At 45.4% G+C, this 23,022-nt stretch overlaps 1 protein-coding gene across 1 annotated transcript in view; it reads right to left on the bottom strand.

The window, feature by feature from the left end:
* ccni2 (cyclin I family, member 2) overlaps nt 1–22,352 on the bottom strand; it is a 33,753-nt gene extending 11,401 nt beyond the window's left edge. Inside the window, exons 1-3 of the mRNA XM_085995751.1 lie at nt 22,025–22,352; nt 7,764–7,920; nt 2,408–2,542 (exon numbers count right to left, since the gene is read on the bottom strand). Of these exons, the coding sequence (XP_085851877.1) occupies nt 2,408–2,542; nt 7,764–7,877 (249 nt within the window). The 5' untranslated portion in view covers nt 7,878–7,920; nt 22,025–22,352. The remainder of the gene's footprint in view (nt 1–2,407; nt 2,543–7,763; nt 7,921–22,024) is intronic.
* Nucleotides 22,353–23,022: the final 670 nt, after the last annotated feature.

The following is a 23,022-nucleotide window of genomic DNA, read 5'->3' as shown; positions in this document are numbered from 1 at the left end:
AGATTAAACAGGCTGGGGCTCTTTTCTCTAAAAAAGAGAAGACTGAGGGGTGACCTAATAGAGGCCTTTAAGATTATGAAAGGGTTTGATAGGGTAGCTGTAGCGAAGATGTTTCCAATTGCGGGAGAGACCAGAACTAGGGGCCATAAATATAAGGTAGTCACTAATAAATCCAATGGGGAGTTCAGGAGAAACTTCTTTACCCAGAAAATGATTAGAATGTGCAACTCGCTGTCACAGGAGTAGTTGAGGTGAATAGCATAGATGCATTCAAGGGGAAGCTAGATAAACACACGAGGGAAGACAGGAATAGCAGGATATGCAGATAGGGCCAGGTGACGAGGGGTAGGAGGAGGCTCGTGTGAAGTATAGACCCGTTGGGCCAAATGGCCGGTTTCTGTGCTGTAAATACTTTGTAACTTTGTGTTACATCTCTCCCGATTTTAATTTCCATTGTCTTAAATCTTGAGTGTATATACTTTTCCAAACCTTACTTTTCAGGTTTATCAGCTAAATTTTGCTTCTCTGTGATAATTTATATATCATATTTCTATTACTGAAGCACATGATCACTGAAACTTTTAGAAAGTTACATAAGAACATAAGAAATAGGAGCTGGAGTAGGCCATTCGGCCCCTTGAGCCTGCTCCGCCATTCAATGCGATCATGGCTGATCTTCCACCTCAACTCCACGTACCTGCGCTATCCCCATATCCCTTGATTCCCTTAATATCTAAAAATCTATCGATCTCTGTCTTGAATATACTCAACGACTGAGCCTCCGCAGCCCTCTGGGGTAGAGAATTCCAAAGCTTCACCACCCTCTGAGTGAAGAAATTTCTCCTCATCTCAGTCCTAAATGGCCGACCCCTTATTCTGAGACTGTGACCCCTGGTTCTAGGCTCCTCAGCCAGGGGAAACATCCTCCCTGCATCTACCCTGTCAAACCCTGTAAGAATTTTATATGTTTCAATGAGATCACCTCTCATTCTTCTAAACTCTAGAGAATATAGGCCTAGTCTACTCAATCTCTCCTCATAGGACAATCCCCCCCATCCCAGGAACCAGTCTGGTGAACCTTCGTTGCACTCCTTCTATGGCAAGTATATCCTTCCTTAGCTAAGGAGACCAAAACTGTATACAATACTCCAGGTGTGGCCTCACCAGGGCCCTATATATTGCAGTAAGACGTCTTTACTCTTATACTCAAATCCTCTTGCAATAAAGGCCAACATACTATTTGCTTTCCTAATTGCTTGCTGTACCCGCATGTTAACTTTCAGTGATTCGTGTACAAGGACACCCAAGTCCCTCTGAGCACCAACATTTCCCAATCTCTCACCATTTAAAAAATACTCTGTTTTTCTCATTTTTCCTACCAAAGTGGATAACTTCACATTTCTCCACATTATATTCCATTTGCCATGTTCTTGCCCACTCACTTAGCCTGTCTATATCCCCTTGAAGCCTCTTTGCATCCTCCTCACAACTTAAGATTCCCACCTAGCTTTGTATCATCAGCAAACTTGGATGTACCTTGTATTACATTTGGTCCCCTCATCCAAATCATTGACATAGAAAGTTCCACATCACTGACTATCACTGGGAAAAATAATTCTGGTACAGATGTTGATGTGCTGCTATTTTGGACTATCCTCCTCTTTCTCTCACCACACACAATTCCACAAATGGGAAGATCACTACCAGCTGTCTGCTAATGTTACTTTACACACGTGTAACGGAGGGGGAGCAGGGAGTTGGTAGACCCTCCAATTTTTTCCCCTTTTCTGTTGGCAACTACTTAGCCTCTGGTAGCCAGGGAGTAAATTGTTTAAAAATAAATAAACTGTGGTGGGGAGGGGGAGGAAAACTATCCTTAGAAGTAATGGTCTTCAAACAGCAAATGGATAGAAATTTAAAAACAAATTGTCTTATAATGAATCTTTACACATGTACTTTCCATTCTTATCCCTACATCGCTCCACCATTTGTGGCTGTGCCATCAGCTGCCAAGGCTCTAAGCTCTGGATTTCCCTCCCTAAACCTCTCCGCCTCTCTTTTCTCCTTTAAGACGCTCCTTCAAATCTACCTCTTGGACCAAGCTTTTAGTCATCTGCCCCAATAGCTCCTTACGTGGCTCGGTGTCAAATTTTGTTTTATAAAGCTCCTGTGAAGCACCGTGGGACATTTTACTATGCTAAAGGCACTATATAAATACAACAAGTTATTGTTGTTGCACATCAAAGGTCTCCTCTAGGTTTTAGCCTATAGCTATCACCAGCTGTGTAGCTAGCTTCATACTAAGCATTAAGGTTTGACCTAAGAGGCTCAGATAAGAAAGGAAACAATTAAGAAAGGAAGCAATTTGTAAAAGTAAACATTTAAAAATTAGGTAAATAAATCTTACCTTGACAGATGCTAAGAGTCGGTCAAGAATACTAATGGCAAGAAAAAAGGTCTCAGGATAGTAACTGAACTTTGAGCACAAGTCCCTGAGCCACAGAACCACATTTTCACGCTGCAACGGAGTGATAGTTGCGTCCTGCTGAAAGAAAATGGATAATTATCAACTTGGAAACCCCAAGGCAGCAAACATGATAGGAAGAAAATTACCCAAAAACAAAACCTCTCTCTCAAGAAGGCACTAACTCTTGCTGTATTTTATTTTGTAATATAGAAACATAGAAAATAGGAGGAGTAGGCCATTCAGCCCCTCGAGCCTGCTCTGCCATTCAATGCGATCATGGCTGATCATCCAAATTCAGTACCCGGTCCCTGCTTTCTCCCCATACCCCTTGATCCCTTTAGCCTTAAGAAATATATCCAACTCCTTCTTGAATATATTTAATGTATTGGCCTCTACTGCCTTCTGTGGCAGAGAATTCCACAGGTTCACCACTCTCTGGGTGAAGAAATTCCTCCTCATTTCTGTCCTAAACGGCCTACCCGTTATCCTTAGACTGTGACCCCCTGGTTCTGGACTCCCCAACCATCGGGAACATCCTTCCTGCATCTAGTCTGTCCAATCCTGTCAGAATTTTATAAGTTTCAATGAGATCTCCTCTCATTCTTCTAAACTCCAGTGAGTACAAGCCCAATCGACCCAACCTCTCCTCATACGTCATTCCTGCCATCCCAGGTATCAGCCTGGTGCATCTTCGCTGAACTCCTTCCATGGCAAGAACATCCTTCCTCAGATAAGGTGACCAAAACTGCACACAATACTCAAGATGTGGTCTCACCATGGCCCTGTACAACTGCAGCAAGACATCCTTGTTCCTGTACTCAAACCCTCTCGCTACGAAGGCCAACATGCCAATATGGCTCCATGAATGACATAGAACGTCTCAACTATGTGATAACTATTGATTATGAGGCTTGCTGTTGGACCACGGTTCTCTACAGGCTATGGCCAAAACCAGTTTACCATCCAAGGATCATGTCCAGATCCAAAGCTGCCAAGTAGAAACAACAAACAATGTGCAAGAGGACTATTTGTCTGTCTGGAGCCTGGACTGCAATCAAGCTGCTACAGGGTGAGGCCTGCTAGCCTAGGGACTGCAGGCAGCCTTGCCAGGTACACACCTACCATCCAGAGTAACCTAGCTATTGGGATGCTGGTTATTCTGTGCCTTACCCTCTCAGGACAAATTTTTACATAACCATCCTTTAGAAATTGGAATTATAAAAAGCTGTTATAAACTGGAACGCACCGCTTCCTTTGGGAACTAACTTCCCTTTCATCTGTTGCTTTCAAAAGATTTAAATTTTCTATTGTAATAAAAATGGATTTTAGTTACTTGGAAATGACCAAGTAATTGTCCTTTTATTTAAGGTGTTATGATGACAAAAATGGGGCATGGCTCTAGTCCCACGGGCTGTATCCAGCCTGCCAGTTGATTCAATGCAGCCCGCGCAGTGGTTCTGAAAGGAATGCCTAAATCTCGCGATTCTTTTTGGAAAAAAAACACCAATTTGTGCATGCGTGAAAAATATACGCAGTGACGCATGCACGAATCGCGTATCTTTTCCGCACATGCGCAAATCAAAGGCGGGAGCATGGGCTCCAAGATGTAGACGAGTTGAAGTTTCTGAGAGGTGAGGTAAGAACCAGTGAAATAAGTGGATGATGGCGAAGTGTTTTATGACCTGCTCCTTATGACGGGAAATTTGAGCCTCTCATAAAAGTGTGTCCCATTATTATTCCAGGAGGTAAGTCAAGGACCTCATCTCTGCGAGATAGTCTGATTCAGGCAGTTCTCACAGGCCAGGTGTGACCTTGAATCATTGCAGGCAGGCAACAAAAGGCAAGAAGCTAAAAAGTGGATCATATGGAGATACTGGAGATGTGTCAGACTGCCTGGGGTTACATATATTAGTCCAAACAGTAATTGGGATATCAGTGTAGCCAGCTGAAGCAACAACAACAACATGTATTTATATAATGCTTTTAACATAGTAAAATGTCCCAAGGCACATGTGAATAACTAAAGCGTCTCTTTGGGTACAGTAGTTGTGCATGATTTGGGCCTCACTGGGGTTCGTTAAGCTTTGGGTAAATCTGTATCAGGTTCATTAACATGTTAATAAATGTTGTTATATTTTTTTTAATGTGGAAACGACACGAAGGGTTCTTTATACAATAAATGCCACAACAAATTTTATCACAATTCGTTTTATGCTTGTGGCCCTCAACAGCTCACCAAAACTTGTTTAGTGGCCCTCCAGCCCAAATAATTGCCCACCCCTGCACTAGTGCATCCCCAAATATATAAAAAAAATTGCAAACACTTATTCATGAAGTCGGACCGTGGAGCCGGCGATGGTGAGGAGGAGGCCGCGGCAACCGGAGCATTCACATCCCGACGATGTGTTCGGCGAGTCGGGCGGAGGCAGCACAGCGCGGCGAGCAGTAGCAGTAGCCACGGCGACTCACTGCAGCACGTCGGCCGGCAGCTCCATGGCGGGAAGCTCGCAGTCCGACTGGGAGGTGGGGGGAGCCGAGCATGGTGGCCAGAGGTCGGATCGTGAGCGGGAGAAGCAGGCCACCACACATGGAGCCGGCAAGTGAGGAGGAGGCCGCGGTGACGACGAGGACGGAGCGGCTGAAGGACATCGTGCTCCCACTGCCACTGGAAGCCATTGAATTGATTTTCTGAACACGGCGCTGTAAGAATAGCTGACGTGTCTCTACGGGGAGTAAGCATTCCATTGTACTTGTACTAGTACTGGTTACATATGGCAAATAAAATTGAATAAAATTGAATTGGATGGCCCAGAAATCTTAGTTGTAACATAGGAGTCTAAAATCATTTCTCTGGATATACAAAAATATTCGACAAACATAAACGTCACATAATTCCCTAAGGGGATGAATTGAAAGTTAAATCTTTGTTTAAAGAGACACTTACATAATGGAGGCTAGTAGTAACATCCAGGAATCATTACTGTCATGGTGGTGTCCTATCTAGGGCTTCCAGTCCTTATTTTAGCCACTTTTTTGGTTGCACAAAATCTAGGTTTTATTGGTGCTTTCTATTTTTCTTCCACTAAAGTGTAGAGTGTGAAAAAAAGTAGTGATTTGTTGCTTCAGTGATTTTTGACAGAATGACCACATTATTGGCCTAGATTTTGCTGTAGCAGGGGATCTAACAGTGTCTGCCAGTAGTCAGACTTGCCCCTGCACCCTGCAGCTCCAAAAAAATTCTCTCACTTAGTTGCTGAAAGTGCGAGCTGTTAACGTCGCAGCGAGAGAATCAGGGAATCTGGGACCTGAGTGAACAGGTCAACCAAAAAGGTATCTCCTTAACCAATCAGATTGAAGAATTGAGAAATAAACAGTGCAAGGACCAAGAAGGAAGTGTAGAATTCAATGTCAGATCAGGTACAGAAAGAGAAATAAAGATGGGGAAAGATGGATTGTAATAAGTGAGAGCGAGAGAAAAGAGACTGAAAGAAAATGTTAAATAAAATGTTAAAGTTGACATTTTTTAAATCTCCAACAATTAATATCTAAAGAAATTAGACTCCACACTTGCAACTGTTACTTTTCAGTGCCAGAGTTTGATTGGCAGTAATTAACAATTACCATATCGTTAAAAGGGTAATGACATGACTTAAATTTCTGTGGCGAGATTAGTTTGTATCTACCGCACAAATACACATCTTCGCGCCATTCAATGCACGTCACTGGTGAGGCTGACCGTGAGATGCACAGCATTCATTAATTCCAGAGCACGTTGGATAGTGTGGCAGAGTCCGCTATCAACTGCCAACCTGCCTGGGGAGATCAGCATAGCCCACATAGAAATGGTGTAAACACCTGAAAATGGCCATTTACACGGTTTCTCTGGAGTTGCCGAAGTTATGGTGCAAGATCGGAAGACACCTGCAGAATTTACAGGCCGTTGATTTTTTTTTTGCCAATGGCTAACGCCAACGGATTGTGCTCTAAAAAAAGGAAACATCTTGATTTTAAACACGGGGGAAATTAATGAATGCTGTGCAAATTCTACCACTTGACCTTGAGCAAGCTTCACCCTGTTAGTGAGCTGGATGGAGGTGGTCATTCACTGCTAACACAAGTAACAATACTACAATACTGCAGTTCTCTTTCCACACCCTCGGTGTTCTGAATTGCTGTACACACTGGGTAAGAGAGAGGCTGGTAAAATGCATCATATGGAGACTATGGGCTGGATTTTGTCAATGGGGACGTGATGGAGGCGGGACTCCCACATTTTTTGGGTTGTAGTCCCGTCTCCATCGATTTGTGGCCAACCCACGCGATTTTTCCTTGATTGACCTTGTTGAGCCCGCCCAGCAGGCTCAGCAGGCCAATTAAGGGACACCCGGTTACAGGTGACGTCAAGGATTGACATTTCATCTGTCAAGAGCTTTTGACAGTTGATATATCAGCGTTTGACAGCTCTGTGAAGCTGTCAAACACTGACAATCTGACTTCTAACTTGAGTCCTTCTCCACAGACTCAGTTAGAAATCTCTCCAGAACAGAAAGCAGAATGCTGCAACTTTTGACAGCTCGCGGCCATTCTGCTTTCTGTGCTGATGAGATGAGGGGCTCCCGAGACCTGAAGGAAGGAAGACTGTATTAGTAAGTAAGGTAAGTAAAACTTATTTAAACACTTTACACACACCAAACACACTTACCTCTGCACTCATGCACCCATCACTCACCTGAACACCAGACATCTCGAACCCTCCAAGCCCTTCAGCCCGACGGTTCGCCTCGCTAACTTGGCGTGGTTTGGAGCCGTCGGGCAGCCCACACTTCAGGGCTAAAAATAGGGATTAGGCCAAAAACTGCCTGTTAACTACCTGTTAACAGGCAGTTAATTGACACTAATCCCCTTCCCGCCTCAGGGAGGCGGCTCCCAGCACAGGTCGGGTACCCGCCTCCTGGGAAATGGGCATGGAGGCGGGCTGGGGGCGGGAAGGGTTCGTGCCCCCCGATTCTGCAATTTTCCCCCCACTCCCGCCTCCACAGGGCTTGGAAATTCGAGCCCTATGTATGTAGAAAACACACACACACACAATTTGCACAGGAAATGGAAGACATCTATTCAGCTGCCTTTCAAAATTCTAGACATATGAGGGCCAATTCTAACTCAGGTCTGCCAGATGGGAATAGGGCAGTTGTGACCCTAAATTTGGAGTGCAGCACTTGATAAAGGGGCTTGGATGTATTATTTTTGACATATAGGTAAGATGATAGATGCTAAAATACTGCAAACTGCACTTTACCTTATTGCTGAAAGTCTTGAAAAGAGGCACTTTCCATAACTTGGCCTCCTTAGAGAGTGCATCATTGAGGAGGAAGGCAAGCCTCTGGCCATCAAAGGACCCAGGACATTTCATGGCACCTCCAAGGTAGGCCAGTTTGGCAGGCAGGCACAGCTACCTAGGAACAGACAGATTTGTTTTAAAACACTTTGTAGCCACAAGATAAATTTGTATAACAGATAGGCCAACTGTAAGAGTGAGTTATCAATTTGCACAGGCCTAAAACTCCTACAGATTATGAGCTCCACAGACATGCAACTAATCAATGCAAGGATCTCACAGACCCAGAAAGGATGACTGGAACAGGGAAGGAGGCTCTGCAGTTGTTCAGAATTGTTCATTTGCTTTTCAGACACAACTAATTTTTCATAATTCTGTAGCATGAGAGAAGGTTTTGAAAACATATTTTAGACACAGTGCTGAAGAATCACCAGAAATGGAATTAAATGCAAGTTCGGATGAGACGTTAAACCGAGGCCCCGTCTGCTCTCTCAGGCGGACGTAAAAGATCCCATGGCACTATTTCGAAGAAGAACAGGGGAGTTCTCCCCGGTGTCCTAGCCAGTATTTATCCCTCAATCAACATCACTAAAACAGATTATCTGGTCATCACATTGCTGTTTGTGGGAGCTTGCTGTGCGTAAATTGGCTGCCACGGTTCCCACATTACAACAGTGACTATACTTCAGAAAGTACTTCATTGGCTGTAAAGCGCTTTGAGACATCCGGTGGTCATGAAAGGCACTATATAAATGCAAGTCTTCTTCTTCTTAATTTCTTTTTCTCTTTTTTTTTTTAAAATCAGGGTATGGCCACTATTTCTTAAGTGTTATCCTACCTTCCGGTCACTTACTTGTCTTACTTTGTTGCCTAGAACTACCCGCACATTCATTTAATTTTTAAAACTATATAATGTACTTTTGACCAACAAGTTGCTTTATAAAATGTGCTTGCTGATAATTAACCTTGCAGTTAAGGACACCAGTACCACACCCGAGATGAGGGTCCGGAGGTGCAATGGTTCATTAACCATCCAGGCTCCAACATCCCCGCTGCAGTGTGATAAATGCAATTTCTCACCCATTGATAATAATTCAATGTCCTTTTAGACATGTTCTTCTTAGGCAGTCCCTTGGAACCAAGGATGACTTGCTTCCACATTAAAAATGAGTTCTCAGGTGACGGATGAGTCCAATGCGGGACGTACAGTCTCTGTCACAGGTGGGGCAGGCGGTGGTTGAAGGGGCGGGTGGGTGGGGTGCTTGGGTTGATGTGCGCTCCTTGCGCTGCTTGTGCTTGGCTTCCGCTTGCTCCCGGCGCAGAGACTCGAGGTGTTCGGCGCCTTCCCTAATGCTTCTCCTCTTTGTGCGGTCTTGGGCCAGGGATTCCCAGGTGTCAGTGGGGATGTTGCACTTTTTCAAGGAGGCTTTGAAGGTGTCCTTGAAGGATTTCCTCTGCCCACTTGGGGCTCTCTTGCCGTATCGGAGCTCCGAGTAGAGCGCTTGTTTTGGGAGTCTCGCATCGGACATGCAGACGATGTGACCCGTCCATCGGGGCTGATCGAGCATGGTCAAAGCTTCGATGCTGGGGATGTTGGCCTGAGCGAGAACACTGACGTTAGATTTGCAGGATCTTGCAGAGGCAGCGTTGGTGGTACCTCTCCAGTGCTTTGAGGTGCCTGCTGTACATGGTCCATGTCTCTGAGGCATACAGCAGGGTGGGTATCACTGCTGCTCTGTAGACCATGAGCTTAGTGCCGGGTTTGAGGTCCTGGTCTTCAAACACTCTCGTCCTCAGGTGACCAAAGGCTGCACTGGCACACTGAAGGCAGTGTTGGACTTCATCATCGACTTCTGCCTTGTTGACAGTAGGCTCCCGAGGTATGGAAAGTGGTCCATGTTGTCCAAGGCCTTGTTGTGGAATTTGATAATGGGGGGGTATTGTGTGCTGGTTGGTAGAGGACCTTTGTCTTACGGATGTTTAGTGTAAGACATACTGGGGGAGAAATTGGGTGGAGCCGCAACCGGGGCACCAAGCTCGCGTGGGCGCCGGATTTAGCGCAGCGTTTGGAGCAGTAGCGACCGCCAGAAATTCAGCTTGAGCGCCCCAAGAGGGACACGGGGCGAGGCTTGAGACGCTCCGCGTCCCTCTTAGGGCGTTGAAACTGAATATCGCAGCGCAATGTGCCGCAGCGCCACACACTGCGGCACGGCGCGCTGCGGTACAGCAGGCCTTCCTCCCATTCTTAAGGGGGAGGGGCCTGCACCAGCGCAATCAGAGATTGCGAGTGCCGGCAAAAGAGCCTGGCACCGAGGAGAAGTGCCGGGCTCTCGGAAAACAGCCGGCAATGCCGTGGGGGGGGGGGGGGGGGGGGGGAATCAGGAGGCCGGGGACGGAGGTGCTGGCAGGCGGCCGCCGAAAAAAACGGCCGCCCCGCACCTCCACCTTAATTTGTGCCACTGCCGCCACAGGAAGGCCCCGTGAACCGGGCGCCATTTGCGAACGGCGCTACAGAGGTGGTCGCCGCCAAATATCGAGATCGGGGCGGTAGCGGGGCGCTGCGCACACCGATGACGTCATCGGAGGCGGCGCAGCGCAACAGGTTAACGCCGCCATTAGCGCCCCAGCTAAATATCGCGGGAGGCGCGGCCAGTGGCGCTAAAGCCACTGAGTGCCCTCTTTAGGCGCTAACTGGTGGCGCAGCCCACCGAATTTCTAGGCCACTGAATTTTAGACATACTGAATTATCTAGACTCAGTTATTGTTCTTGGGCTTTGAGTTGCCAAAGACTGCCCCCAATGACTACTTTCAATCTCAAAAGCAATTTGGAGGTGGTGATTTCAATTGACACTTAGCAAGTTTGTTGTGTGCTTCATTTCTGAATCCTATGTGCTTGAAATATGACTATCGCCCTTTTTCCATTCTCATCCCCATAGCCAATTTGCATCCTGCACCACAGTAATATAAACAAGATAGTTTTCAAGTACAGCAGGTACAAGGATGTCAGATTCAAAAAGAATCCAGTATTGTTTTTAATACAAATACAGTATGGGAGACTAACAATCACTAATTTTTTAGGTTTCAAAAATCTATTTAAACACTTATCTTTTTGGGAATTTCCAAGATGAGGATTCTCTATAACGAGCTGAGACTCAACTCTTCCACTGGAAGACTATAGAGCTGAATGTCACAGCATTCATTCTGCCTTATGGATGGGGCAGTTTGATCAACAGGTTAAACCAGCCAGTCAGTCTATAGAAATTAATTCCAAGTAAGTCATTCCATATAAAATAAATGTTCTGCTTATTGATGCCCCACTTAACTGGCTTATACTATATCTTAAAAAGTCTTTCTACACAAAACTATATGACATAAGGAAAGTTTTCTGATTCAACAACCTATCAAGGGGCAGTTTGATTCTTAAAGACACAAAGAAGAAAATTTCCCATGAAATATGTAACACTAATCCTTCTGCAACTCTTTCACCAGCCCACGCCCTTAACATAATAGAGTCATAGATTTATACAGCACAGAAAGAGGCCCTTCGGCCCATTGTGTCCGCGCTGGCCATCAAGCCCTGTCTATTCTAATTCCACTTTCCAGCACTTGGCCCATAGCCTTGTATGCCATGGTGTTTCAAGTGTTCATCTAAATGCTTCTTGAATGTTGTGAGGGTTCCTGCCTCTACCACCCTTTCAGGCAGTGAGTTCCAGATTCCAACCACCCTCTGGGTGAAAAAGTTGTGTGTCAAATCCCCTCTAAACCTCCTGCCCCTTAACTTGAAACTATGCCCCCTGGTTATTGACCCCTCTACTAAGGGGAAAGTTCCTTTCTATCTACCCTATCTATGCCCCTCATAATTTTGTACAACTCAATCAGGTCCCCCCTTAGCCTTCTCTGCTCTAAGGAAAACAACCCCAGCCTGTCCAGTCTCTCTTCATAGCTGAAGCGCTCCAGCCCAGGTAACATCCTGGTGAACCTCCTCTGCACCCTCTCCAATGCAATCACATCCTTCCTATAGTGTGGCAACCAGAACTGCACACAGTATTCCAGCTGTGGCCTAACTAACGCTTTCTACAGCTCCATCATAATCTCCCTGCTCTTATATTCTATGCCTTGGCTAATGAAGGCAAGTATCCCATATACCTTTTTAACCACCTTATCTACCTGTCCTGCTGCCTTCAGCGATCTATGTACATACATCCCTCAGATCCTCTGTCCTTCCTAGGATCCTACCATTCATTGTGTATTCCCTTGCCTTGTTAGTCCTCCCAAAATGCATCACCTCACACTTTTCAGGGTTAAATTCCATTTGTCACTGTTCTGCCCATCTGACCAACCCGTTTATATCGTCCTGTAGCCTGAGACTTCACTCCTCGCTATTTACCACTCCACCAATTTTCATGTCATCTGCAAACTTACTGATCATACCTCCTACATTCATGTCTAAATCATTAACGTACACTACCAACAGTAAAGGACTCAGCACCGATCCCTGCGGTACACCACTGGACACAGGCTTCCAGTCACAAAAACAACCTTCAACCATCACCCTCTGCCTCCTGCCACTAAGCCAATTTTGGATCCAATGTGCCAAATTGCCCTGGATCCCATGGGCTCTTACCTTCTTGACCAGTCTCCCATGCGGGACTTTGTCAAAAGCCTTACTGAATTCCATGTAGACTACATCAACTGCACTACCCACACATCTCGTCACCCACTCGAAAAATTCAATCAAATTGGTTAAACATGATCTCCCCCTGACAAAGCCATGCTGACTATCCTTGATTAATCCTTGCCTCTCCAAGTGGAGACTAATTCTATCCCTCAGAATTTTTTCCAGTAATTTCCCTACCACTGATGTTAGGCTCACTGGCCTGTAATTCCCTGGTTTATCCCTACTACCCTTCTTGAATAATGGTACTACATTAGCTGTCCTCCAGTCCACTGGTACCTCCCCTGTGGCCAGAGAGGTTCTGAAAATTTGTGTCAGAGCCCCTGCAATCTCCTCTCTTGCCTCACACAGCAGCCTGGGATACATCTCGTCTGGGCCTGGGGAGTTATCCATTTTTAAGCCCGCTAAAACCGCTAGTACCTCCTCCCTCTCAATACTAATTTGTTCAAGTATATCACAATCCCCCTGCCTGATTTCTATGCCTACATAGTCCTCCATAGTGAACACAGATGCAAAATATTCATTTAAAACCTCACCCACATCTTCCGGCTCTACACACAGATTGCCACTTTGGTCCCTAATGGGCCCTACTCTTTCCCTGGTTATCCTCTTGCCCTTAATATACTTATAAAACACCTTGGGATTTTCCTTTATTTTGCCCGCCAGTGTTTTTTCATGCCCATTCTTCGCTCTCCTAATTTCTTTTTTTAAGTACCCCCCTGCACTTTCTATACTCCTCTAGGGCTTCCACTGTTTTTAGTCCTTTGTATCTGCCAAAAGCGTCCCGTTTTTTCCTAATCCATTCTTGTATATCCCTTGACATCCAGGGTTCCCTGGGCTTGTTGGTCCCACCCTTGACTTTTACAGGAACATGTTGGCGTTGTACTCTCTCTATTTCCTTTCTGAAGGACTCCCACTGCTCTGATGTGGATTTTCCTACAAGTCGCTTATCCCAATCCACTTTGGCCAGATCCTGCCTTATCATATTAAAATCGGCCTTCCACCAATTTAGAACCTTTATTTACGTTCCATGACTACCTTAAATCTCACCGAATTATGGTCACTGTCACCAAAATGCTCTTCTACTGACACTTCTACTACTTGCCCGGCTACGTTCCCTAGAATTAGGTCCAGTACACCCCTTCTCTTGTAGGACTTTCTACATGCTGGCTCAAAAAGCTCTCCTGGATGCACTTTTAAGATTTTCGCACCCTCTAACTATCCCAGTTAATATTGGGGAAGTTGAAATCCCCTACTATTTTTACCCTATTATTTCTACACTTCTCTGAGATTTGCCTACATATCTGTTCCTCTATCTCCCCCTGACTGTTTGGGGGCCTATAGTACACTCCCAGCAAAGTGCTTGCCCCCTTTTTGTTTTTAAGTTCTACCCATATGGCCTCATTAGAGGAACCTGCTAAGATATCATCCCTCCTTACAGCAGTAATTGACTCCTTGCTTAATATTGCGACACCCCCTCCTCTTTTACACCCCTCTCTGTCTCGCCTGAAGATTCTATACCCTGGAATATTGAGCTGCCAGTCCTGACCCTCCCTCAACCATGTCTCCGTGATAGCAACAATATCATACTCCCATGTGTTTATCAACACCTTCAATTCATCTGCCTTACTCGCAAGACTCCTTGCATTAAAATAAATGCCATCCAGCCTTGACATACTCCCTTGTGCCATTACATATTTGCTCTGCCTTCCAGGTTGACTTGTTTTTTCCTCTATATTTGGCTGTGCATCACCCCCTACTATAGCTCCACTCCGTATCCCATCCCCCTGCTGAGTTAGTTTAACCCCCACCCCAACAGTACAGTACTGGCAAACCTCCCCGCAAGGATGTTGGTCCCGTTCCGGTTCAGGTGCAACCTGTCCGAATTGTACAGGTCCCACCTTCCCCAGAAGCAGACCCAGTGATCCAGGAAGCTAAAGCCCTCCCTACTGCACCAACTCTTTAGCCATGCATTCATCTGCTCTATCCTCCTATTCCTATACTCACTAGCATGTAACACCGGGAGTAATCCAGAGATTACAACCTTTGAGGTCCTGCTTTTTAATCTGCTACCTAGCTCCCTAAATTCTTGTTGCAGGACCTCATCCCTCTTTCTACCTATGTCGTTGGTACCAATGTGAACCACAACCTCTAACTGTTTGCCCTCCCCCTTCAGAATGCCCTGCAGCCGTTCAGTGACACCCATGACCCTGGCAATCAGCTGATGTATTTATTACCTCACTAGCTCTGCAACTCCTAAAGGATATTGCATCACATAAGCCTCATCAGTTATTTCCACAGAGCTTTTTCATCACTTCGCTTTAACCATGGGTTAACCCACGTCAAATAATGATTAATCATGGTTTAAATGAAAACTGTGGAGGAAGGGAATCCTTTAATTTAATTCCACATAAAGACAAAAAAGAGTGTTGGCCACCTCACATAAAGACACATTCTGTTAAAATGAGAATCAGAAGATCTAAATACTGTGTGCATGTTCATGCATGGAAAAATGTGTTTTCTGTCCTAAGAGTTATATATGATAATGAATTAGGTTCTCCCACTATTATTGTCTACGGTTCTGTGTGGAGATCCTTTTGGGATATTTAAGCTCACTACCTTGATTCTTGGTCGCTTTCTGACTGTGGTTCGCCAAATACTCGAAACAGTCTGGGAGAATTTTCACAGTATATTAAAGACAAGAATAAGCTAGAAACCCATTGTTTTCTTGTAAAGCCATTGTTTGCAGTTTTCACCAGAAAATGGACAGAGCCACACAATAGAATCCCAAATAAAAAATCCCAGAATTCCATGTAATAAGAATGGAATTTGACTCCGTCATCATAAACTAGTAGCTCTCATTATTTGACCGTCTACTTTTAAACATCAAGGGAGGGGAATCATAACAATACTGGTAGTAAAGAGAACATACACCACAGTGTCCAAGGGCTTCTGGTATACTGTAATACTTTGCACATAAAGGAAGCATTTAGACATAGAGCTGGATTCTCCTCCTACTGGTAAGTTAATGAAGGGGCGGGACTTCCTTCCACTCATCCAATCCCACCATGAATCCCCTCAAACTTCCTGGACTGGCCCTCATTAATTACACAGGGCAGTAGGAAACGAGGTGCCAACATCAGATTGGTAAAGGCCGGGCAAGGGGGAAGCACAGGTCCTTTCAGCTTGATGTAGATTGTTCCAGCTAGAATGGTTGTGCACTTAACTGCTATTTCTTCAAGGAGTCCTGTAAGTAATTGCACAGCTAAACAAGCTTCTGCGTTTTTGAAATCCTAGGGGGATGACTTTGAAGAAGAGACCAGCTGCTCTCAAGATTCGCAACTCTTGTCCATCCTCACCACTCCTTCATGGCCTCTTATCTACCCTGGCACTAAACCAGATATTGCCACTGGGAAGGAAGCAGTTAGTGAATCAGGGGGCTTTCACTGAGGATTGGTAAGCGTGAAGATTCAGTAGCAGAGGGGGAGGGAGAGTGCCATTTCTTCATGGAGGGGTGGAGAAACAACCGTCTTTGGCTGATGAGCCTAGGGACCCAGCTCTCAGGGGCTCAGTCTTCAAAATAAGAATGATTCAGGAGCATAGGTCTCATGTGCAGGCAGTGGAGACAATTTCCATGAATATGGTTCAGATGTGGGAGGAGTCCACTACACATCTGCAACACATTGCAGGAAGTTTCTCATAACATGCGGAACACCCTGGAGAGACTGACAGTCCATGAGATTTCTAAAGCAACAAGAAGCCAGGGCTTCCAAAGCTTGATTGGAACTATGCTGTCTCTAATGGCAAAGACAAGAGCATAATTTTAATTTGCGTGATAAAGTGACTGACATCAAACGCTAGCTAGATATCTATTTAATGAAAACCCTTCCTATTAATAAACTGAGGGAGCGGTCATATTGGGCTTTCAATGCCACATATTTTTCCATCTGTTGTTTCTTACACCTGTGGGAACCCGGCCAATCTGTAGACTTGAACTGCTTTCTCTCTTTGTTTTGGAGCTGCCGTGGAGGAGTTAATGAACGGTGAGGTCTGCCTGACTCGACCGTCAGTGACAAAAAGTCAACGGAGGCTGCCTGGAATGGTCCAATGGGAAAAAAAATTCAAGGCTGTGGTCATTTTCATTGTTACAGACAATACTGTTCTACTGGCGCAATGGGCAACAGGTCTTCAGCAGAGCGGGAGGTGAAGTGCAGACTTCGGAGGCACTGACAGGCAGAGAAATTTGAACAAGACCTACTAGGTCTGTAAGCCATTTGCAGTGAGTATTGGCATGTAGGAAATAAACATCTTCTGTCTTGCCTCACTCTAAGTGCCCCAATTTAGCCTCTTCTATATCCTCCTCCTCCTAATAGAATGATAAAGCACAGAAGGAGGTCATTGAAAGAGCTATCCCATTAGTCCCACTCCCATGCTCTTTCCCCATACCCCTGCACACTTTTGCCCTTCAATTATTTATCCAATTCCTTTTTGAAAGTTATTGTTAAATCTGCTTCCTCCACCCTTTCAGGCAGTACATTCCAGATCATAACACCTCGCTGCATAAACATTTTTTTCCTCATGTCGTCTCTGGTTCTTTTACCAATTACCTTAAATCTGTGTCCTCTGGTTACAGACCCTTCTGCACTGGAAACAATTTCTCCTTATTTATTTTATCAAAACCCTTCATGATTTTGAACACCTCTATCAAATCTCCCCTTAACCTTCTCTCTCTCTCTAAAGAGAACAACCCCAGTTTGCCTAGTCTCTTCACGTAACTGATATCTTTCATCCCTGGTACCATTCTAGTAAATCTCCTCTGCACCCTCTCCAAGGTCTTGATATCCTTCCTAAAGTGCGGTGCCCAGAATTACCCACAGCTGGGGCCTAACCAGTGTTTTATAAAGGTTTCGCATATCTTCCTTGCTTTTGTACTCTATGCCTCTATTTATAAAGCCATAGATCTTGTCTGCCTTTTAACAGCATTCTCAACCTGTCCTGCCACCGTCAATGACTTGTGTACATACACCCCCAGGTCTCTCTGTTCCTGCCCCCCCCCCTTTAAAATTGTACCATTTAGTTTATATTGCCTCTCCTCATTCTTCTTACCAAAATGAATCTATTCACATTTCTCTGTGTTAAATTTCACCTGCCATGTGTCTGCCCATTTCTCCAGTCTGCCTATTCCTTCCTGAAGTCTGTTATATCCTCCTCACTGTTTACTACATTTCTGAGTTTCATGTCCTCTGCAGAGTTTGAAATTATGCCCTGTATACCCAAGTCCAGGTCATTAATATACAGGTAGACTATCCTTTATCCGAAAACCTCGGGACCAGCCGTGTTTCGGTTTTCGGAAAATTTCGGATTTCAGAAGGCATTTTATAAGACTGGGAAATTTGTCAGGGGTGGGGGTCGGCGGGGGGGTCGGGGTCGGGGTCGGCGGGGGGGGGTCGGGGTCATGCGCACGACTTACGCTGAACGAAAAAACCTTCGGTTTTTAGAGGGTTTCGGTTTTCGGAAGTTCGGATAAAGGGTAGTCTACCTGTATATCAAAAAGAGCAGTGGCCCCCTGGGGGACACAACGCACTTCCCTCCAGTCTGAAAAACAACCTTTCACCACCACTATTCTCTACTTTCTGTCCCTTAGCCAATTTTGTATTCATGCAGTCACTGCCCCTTTAATCCCATGGGCTTCAATTTTTCTAACAAGTCTATTATGTGGTAAACATACACAACATCAACTGCACTGCCCTCATCACCCTCTTCGTAGTACATGAATAGAGGGATTCTAACTGGGCGATCCATTTCCCCAGTCCAGAAATGTACTTTCTCAAGTACTCAAACACATATTAAGAATGTTTTCAGAGAAGTTCTAAAGCAAGAACCAACTGAAAATCGCTTCTGCAAGCATCAGTCAAAAAATCTAAAATGACCTCCACACCCACCTCAGGGATACGACTGTGTTGCTCATAACTGTCATTTATATGGTGACGATGTTCTCAGAGGTCTGATTTGGGGCAGTAAATGGGGGGAATTGTACAGAGGCCTAGGCCAGGCTCACCTGCCCCTATTTACATACGGCAGGGCTGGTGAATATTGCAGATTGGTGGTTTTTAAGGAGGAGAATTTTGGTTCAACTTTTTTGGGGTGGTATTGCGACAGCAGACCACATCACCCAATTCTACTCTTTGAGCACCCTATACCACCCAAAAACAGGTGGTTTAAAGGAGGCAAATCCTGCCCACTGTATCTCCTTGCTCCTTTGGTTCTAGGCTGTTCAGATAGCTCCTCTCCCTACACCGCCCCTGTGGCTAATCCCCTCCCTTTAGGGTGCATTTATAATACAACTGCAGCCAAGTGGGAAGAGTCAGCTTGAGACTGGTAGCTGCGCTCTATAAACACCCCAAGAGACTGAGAATTTCAAAATACAGTGACTGACTTTCCAAACCTCACAAAGTTCACTCGACTGAATTCCCCAGTAACTATGGGTCGTCTCCTTCTGTAAAGTTACCTTTGAAAGTTACATTTAGCTGCAAACAACTGTGGATTTCCCCAAACTTTTTCTAATACTTGGGGTTCCCCCTCCCACTGGGGACGACCCAAAGTCCCAGTGCCCGCTCCAACTTCGTATTTATAGAAACCTGGCACTAAAATGTTAGAGGTTTCCTCATTCTTTAACACAACCAGGCCTGTCACAATCGCAGCGACCTTACGTCTTAGTTGCAATCGAGAATAATGGAAGGAAATTAATCTAAACAGTGTTACGGTGTGACCCATACAGTAGCGCAAGCTCGCCTTATTTACAGGGTACACACTGGACCTTTGAAAACAAGAGCCCTTTGAAAAAGTGTTTGGGTTGGGTGTGTGTGAGAGAGAGACTGCTGTAAACAGTCTAGGTCTGACCCTAATGAGATGGGGGCGGGAATTACGATAGCAAAATACTGCAGATGTTGGAAATCCGAAATAACAACAGAAAATGCTGGAAAAACTCAGCAGGTCAGGCAACATCCGTGGAGAGAAATTTGAGTTGACGTTTCGGGTTGGACCCTTCTTCAAAACTGGAAAGAAAAGAAACTAGATCGGAGGCAGGGCTGCGATCGGACAAAAGAATAAAAGAAACAAAAGAAGTAAAAGAGATTAGAAGCTAGACGAGATGGTAATAGGCTGGGATTAGGTGTAAAGTGTACTGGCAGGGCAAAAGATAGCTGCCAGGTGTGAGAGAGAAACAAAAGGAAAGGGGGGGGGGGGGGAAAGGAGTGGAACAATTACAAGAGAAAATGAAATGGGGGCCGAGTTTATGATCTGAAATTGTTGAACTCGATATTGAGTCCGGAAGGCTGCAGACTGCCTAATCGGAAGATGAGGTGCTGTTCCTCAAGTTTACGTTGAGCTTCCGTGGAACAATACAAGAGGCCAAGGACGGTGAGGTCCGAGTGGGAATGGAGCGGTGAATTAAAATGACAGGCGACCGGAAGCTCGGGGTCACCCTTACGGACTGAACGGAGGTGTTCCGCAAAGCAGTCACCCAATCTGTGTTTGGTCTCCCCAATGTAGAGGAGACCGCATCGTGAGCAGCGAATACAGTATACTAGATTGCGAGAAGTACAAGTAAATCGCTGTTTCACCTGGAAGGGGTGTTTGGGGCCCTGGACAGTGGGAAGGGGGGAGGTATAGGGGCAGGTGTTACATCTCCTCCGCTTGCACGGGAAGGTGCCAGGCGAAGGGGAAGGGCTGTTTGGGGTGATAGAGGAGTGGACTAGGGTGTCTCGGAGGGAGCGGTCCCTGCGGAATGCTGAAAGGGGAGGGGAGGGGAAGATACGTTTGGTGGTGGGATCACTTTGGAGGTAGCGGAAATGCCGGAGGATGATCCGTTGAATGTGGAGGCTGGTGGGGTGAAAGGTGAGGACAAGGGGAACCCTATCGTGGTTCCGGGAGGGAGGGGCAGGGGTGAGGGCAGAAGTGCGGGAGATAGAACTGACACGGTCGAGGGCAGTGTCAACCACAGTAGAGGGGAATCCTCGGTTGCGGAAAAAGGAAGACATGTCTGAAGCACTGGTGTGGAAGGTGGCGTCGTCGGAGCAGATACGGCGGAGGCGGAGAAACTGGAATAGAGTCCTTACAGGAAGCGGGGTGGGAGGAAGTGTAGTCCAGGTAGCTGTGGGAGTCGGTGGGCTTGTAGTAAATATTGGTCGATAACCTATCCCCAGAGATGGAGACGAAGAAGTCGAGGAAGGGAAGGGAAGAGTCCGAGATGGACCATGTGAAGGTGAGGGAAGGGTGGAAATTGGAGGCAAAGTGAATGAAATTGTCAAGTTCGGGGCGAGAGCAGGAAACGGCACCGATACAGTCATCAATGTATCGGAAAAAGAGGTGAGGGTGGGGACCCGAGTAGGACTGGAACAAAGATTGTTCCACATAGCCCACGAAAAGGCAGGCATAGCTAGGACCCATGCGGGTACCCATGGCAACACCTTTGATTTGGAGGAAATGAGTGGAGTTAAAGGAGAAGTTGTTCAATGTGAGAACAAGTTCAGCCAGGCGGAGGAGGGTCGTGGTGGATGGGGACTGGTAGGGCCTCTGTTCAAGGAAGAAGCGGAGCGCCCTCAGGCCATCCGGGTGGGGGATGGAGGTGTAGAGGGATTGTACGTCCATGGTGAAAAGGAAGCGGTTGGGGCCAGGAAACTGGAAACTGTTAAAGTGGCGGAGGGCGTCCGAAGAGTCGCGGATGTAGCTGGGAAGAGACTGGATAAGGGGAGAAAAGATAGAGTCAAGATAGGAAGAGATAAGTTCTGTAGGGCAAGAACAGGCTGAAATGATGGGTCTACCAGGGAATTGTTGTCATGGTATTATTGAACACGTCCAAAATCTGATTTTAACTTTTTTTGTGAAAGATACACTACTTTTTGTGCAACTGTTATAACTTGGTATTCTAATGCAAAACAAGGGCGTAAACTCTAGCAATTTCGGAGCTAAAATTACTGGGGTCGGGGGGTGCCAATAGCGGCTACTGCCCTTAAACAGAAACAATTATCCCAATAAAATTCACTTCAAAAACAGTGAAGCCAGCGGATTTGAGAACAGCTGGCCTTTCAGACGGTGAAGAAAGACCTACGCGAACCGAAGGTTTGACAAATAGTGGACGGGGCTCCAAAACTTCTCAATCCCCTCCCTCCGCCTAACATTATTAACAAAACATTTTAATCAACTTTACATCCAAAAAACTCTACATTTTAAAAATTCTTACCTGTAACAATATCTTGTAAACAACGAAAGCAAAAAATATAATTAGCATTGTATTGTAAATCAATTTACTTATGGCAGAGTTTGTGTAGTGCAAGCTTTAAAGGAAGATAGTAAAATAGAACTTGTATATAATATATATACTCTTGTATACGCACAGTACATCAGACTGAAAGGCTTGATTTGTAATATATACATATACAATATAGCCACGTAAAAGGCTTCTTTCTCTTTCGAGCAAGTCTTTGGGCGAGATCCTGGTCAGGCACCAGAAGAAATATTTACAATATAGAAAGCTGCAGTCATTTACCTCTTCCCCGAAACAAAGCCCAATGTGCTTTCGGTGTCTTCGCCCCGCTCAAATCCATCAGTTCGGCATCTTCGCTCTTCCGTTTTCAGAGTAGAGTCTTCCAAAAAAACAAAAGGAGAAAGTCGAACCTGTCTTCGTGGCTAAAAAACTTCGGCTGTGGGTTAGAAGAAGAGAATCATGTTTCCCCGAAAAAGGCGACTATCGTCCGGGTGTGTGTGAAAGTAGGAGCCGAGGAACACGAATGAAATACACACACCCACCCCCCCCAGAATTCAATGTAATCGATCGAGGAAGAAGAAAGGGCTGATTCGACACTGTGCCGGAACCGCCCTCTGTTATGCGATCGAGCGGAGCTGGAGTCTGTTTAAAACCTTCGGCTCCTCCTCGTTTCTTCACGTAAGCAGTTACGTGCTGACTTGCACGACACGAACACCAGCTCCAGACTCCGGTCCATGTTGTGAGATGAGGAGAAGGTTCGTCTGGACTGCACCCAGTTGTATTTTAATTCTTCATGTTGGATAATTCCCAGCCACCAGCGAATAATGAATTACAAGTGTGCGAATAATGAATTACAACTGCCGTGTTTGGAATAGTATAGTTACTATCTGCTAATACAACCCTCCCTTTAATTACAGAGCTCGACATCTCAGTGAGCCTCGCTGCTTTTGGGTGAGATCTGGGTCAGTGAAACTTGTTTTTTTCTGTGTCTCGCTGTGAAAAAAAACTCTACCTCTAAATTGGTTTGCAGATTATCTGTAACTGTGAACACAATTTAACCCAGTTTGTTCGTGTTTGTAGTTTTACAGTCTATTTTACTGTAATAAGCATATCTATATTCATTTTAATGGAGTATTTAATATGAATCACTGTCATTAATCCAGCGTTATTTATTTTGATTGAGTTGCAATCTGTCTCAGTAATGAAGCCTATTTGTGATCAGGTTTGTAATTTGTCTCATTGTAATAAATCAGGCTGGAGTCACTTCGATTATTGGGCAC

This window comes from Somniosus microcephalus, chromosome 8 (assembly GCF_052327205.1).
Source record: "Somniosus microcephalus isolate GS21.2 chromosome 8, FLI_Smic_1.0, whole genome shotgun sequence".
In the NCBI taxonomy this organism is placed as follows: domain Eukaryota; kingdom Metazoa; phylum Chordata; class Chondrichthyes; order Squaliformes; family Somniosidae; genus Somniosus; species Somniosus microcephalus.
This window is presented reverse-complemented; position numbering and strand designations above follow the sequence as displayed.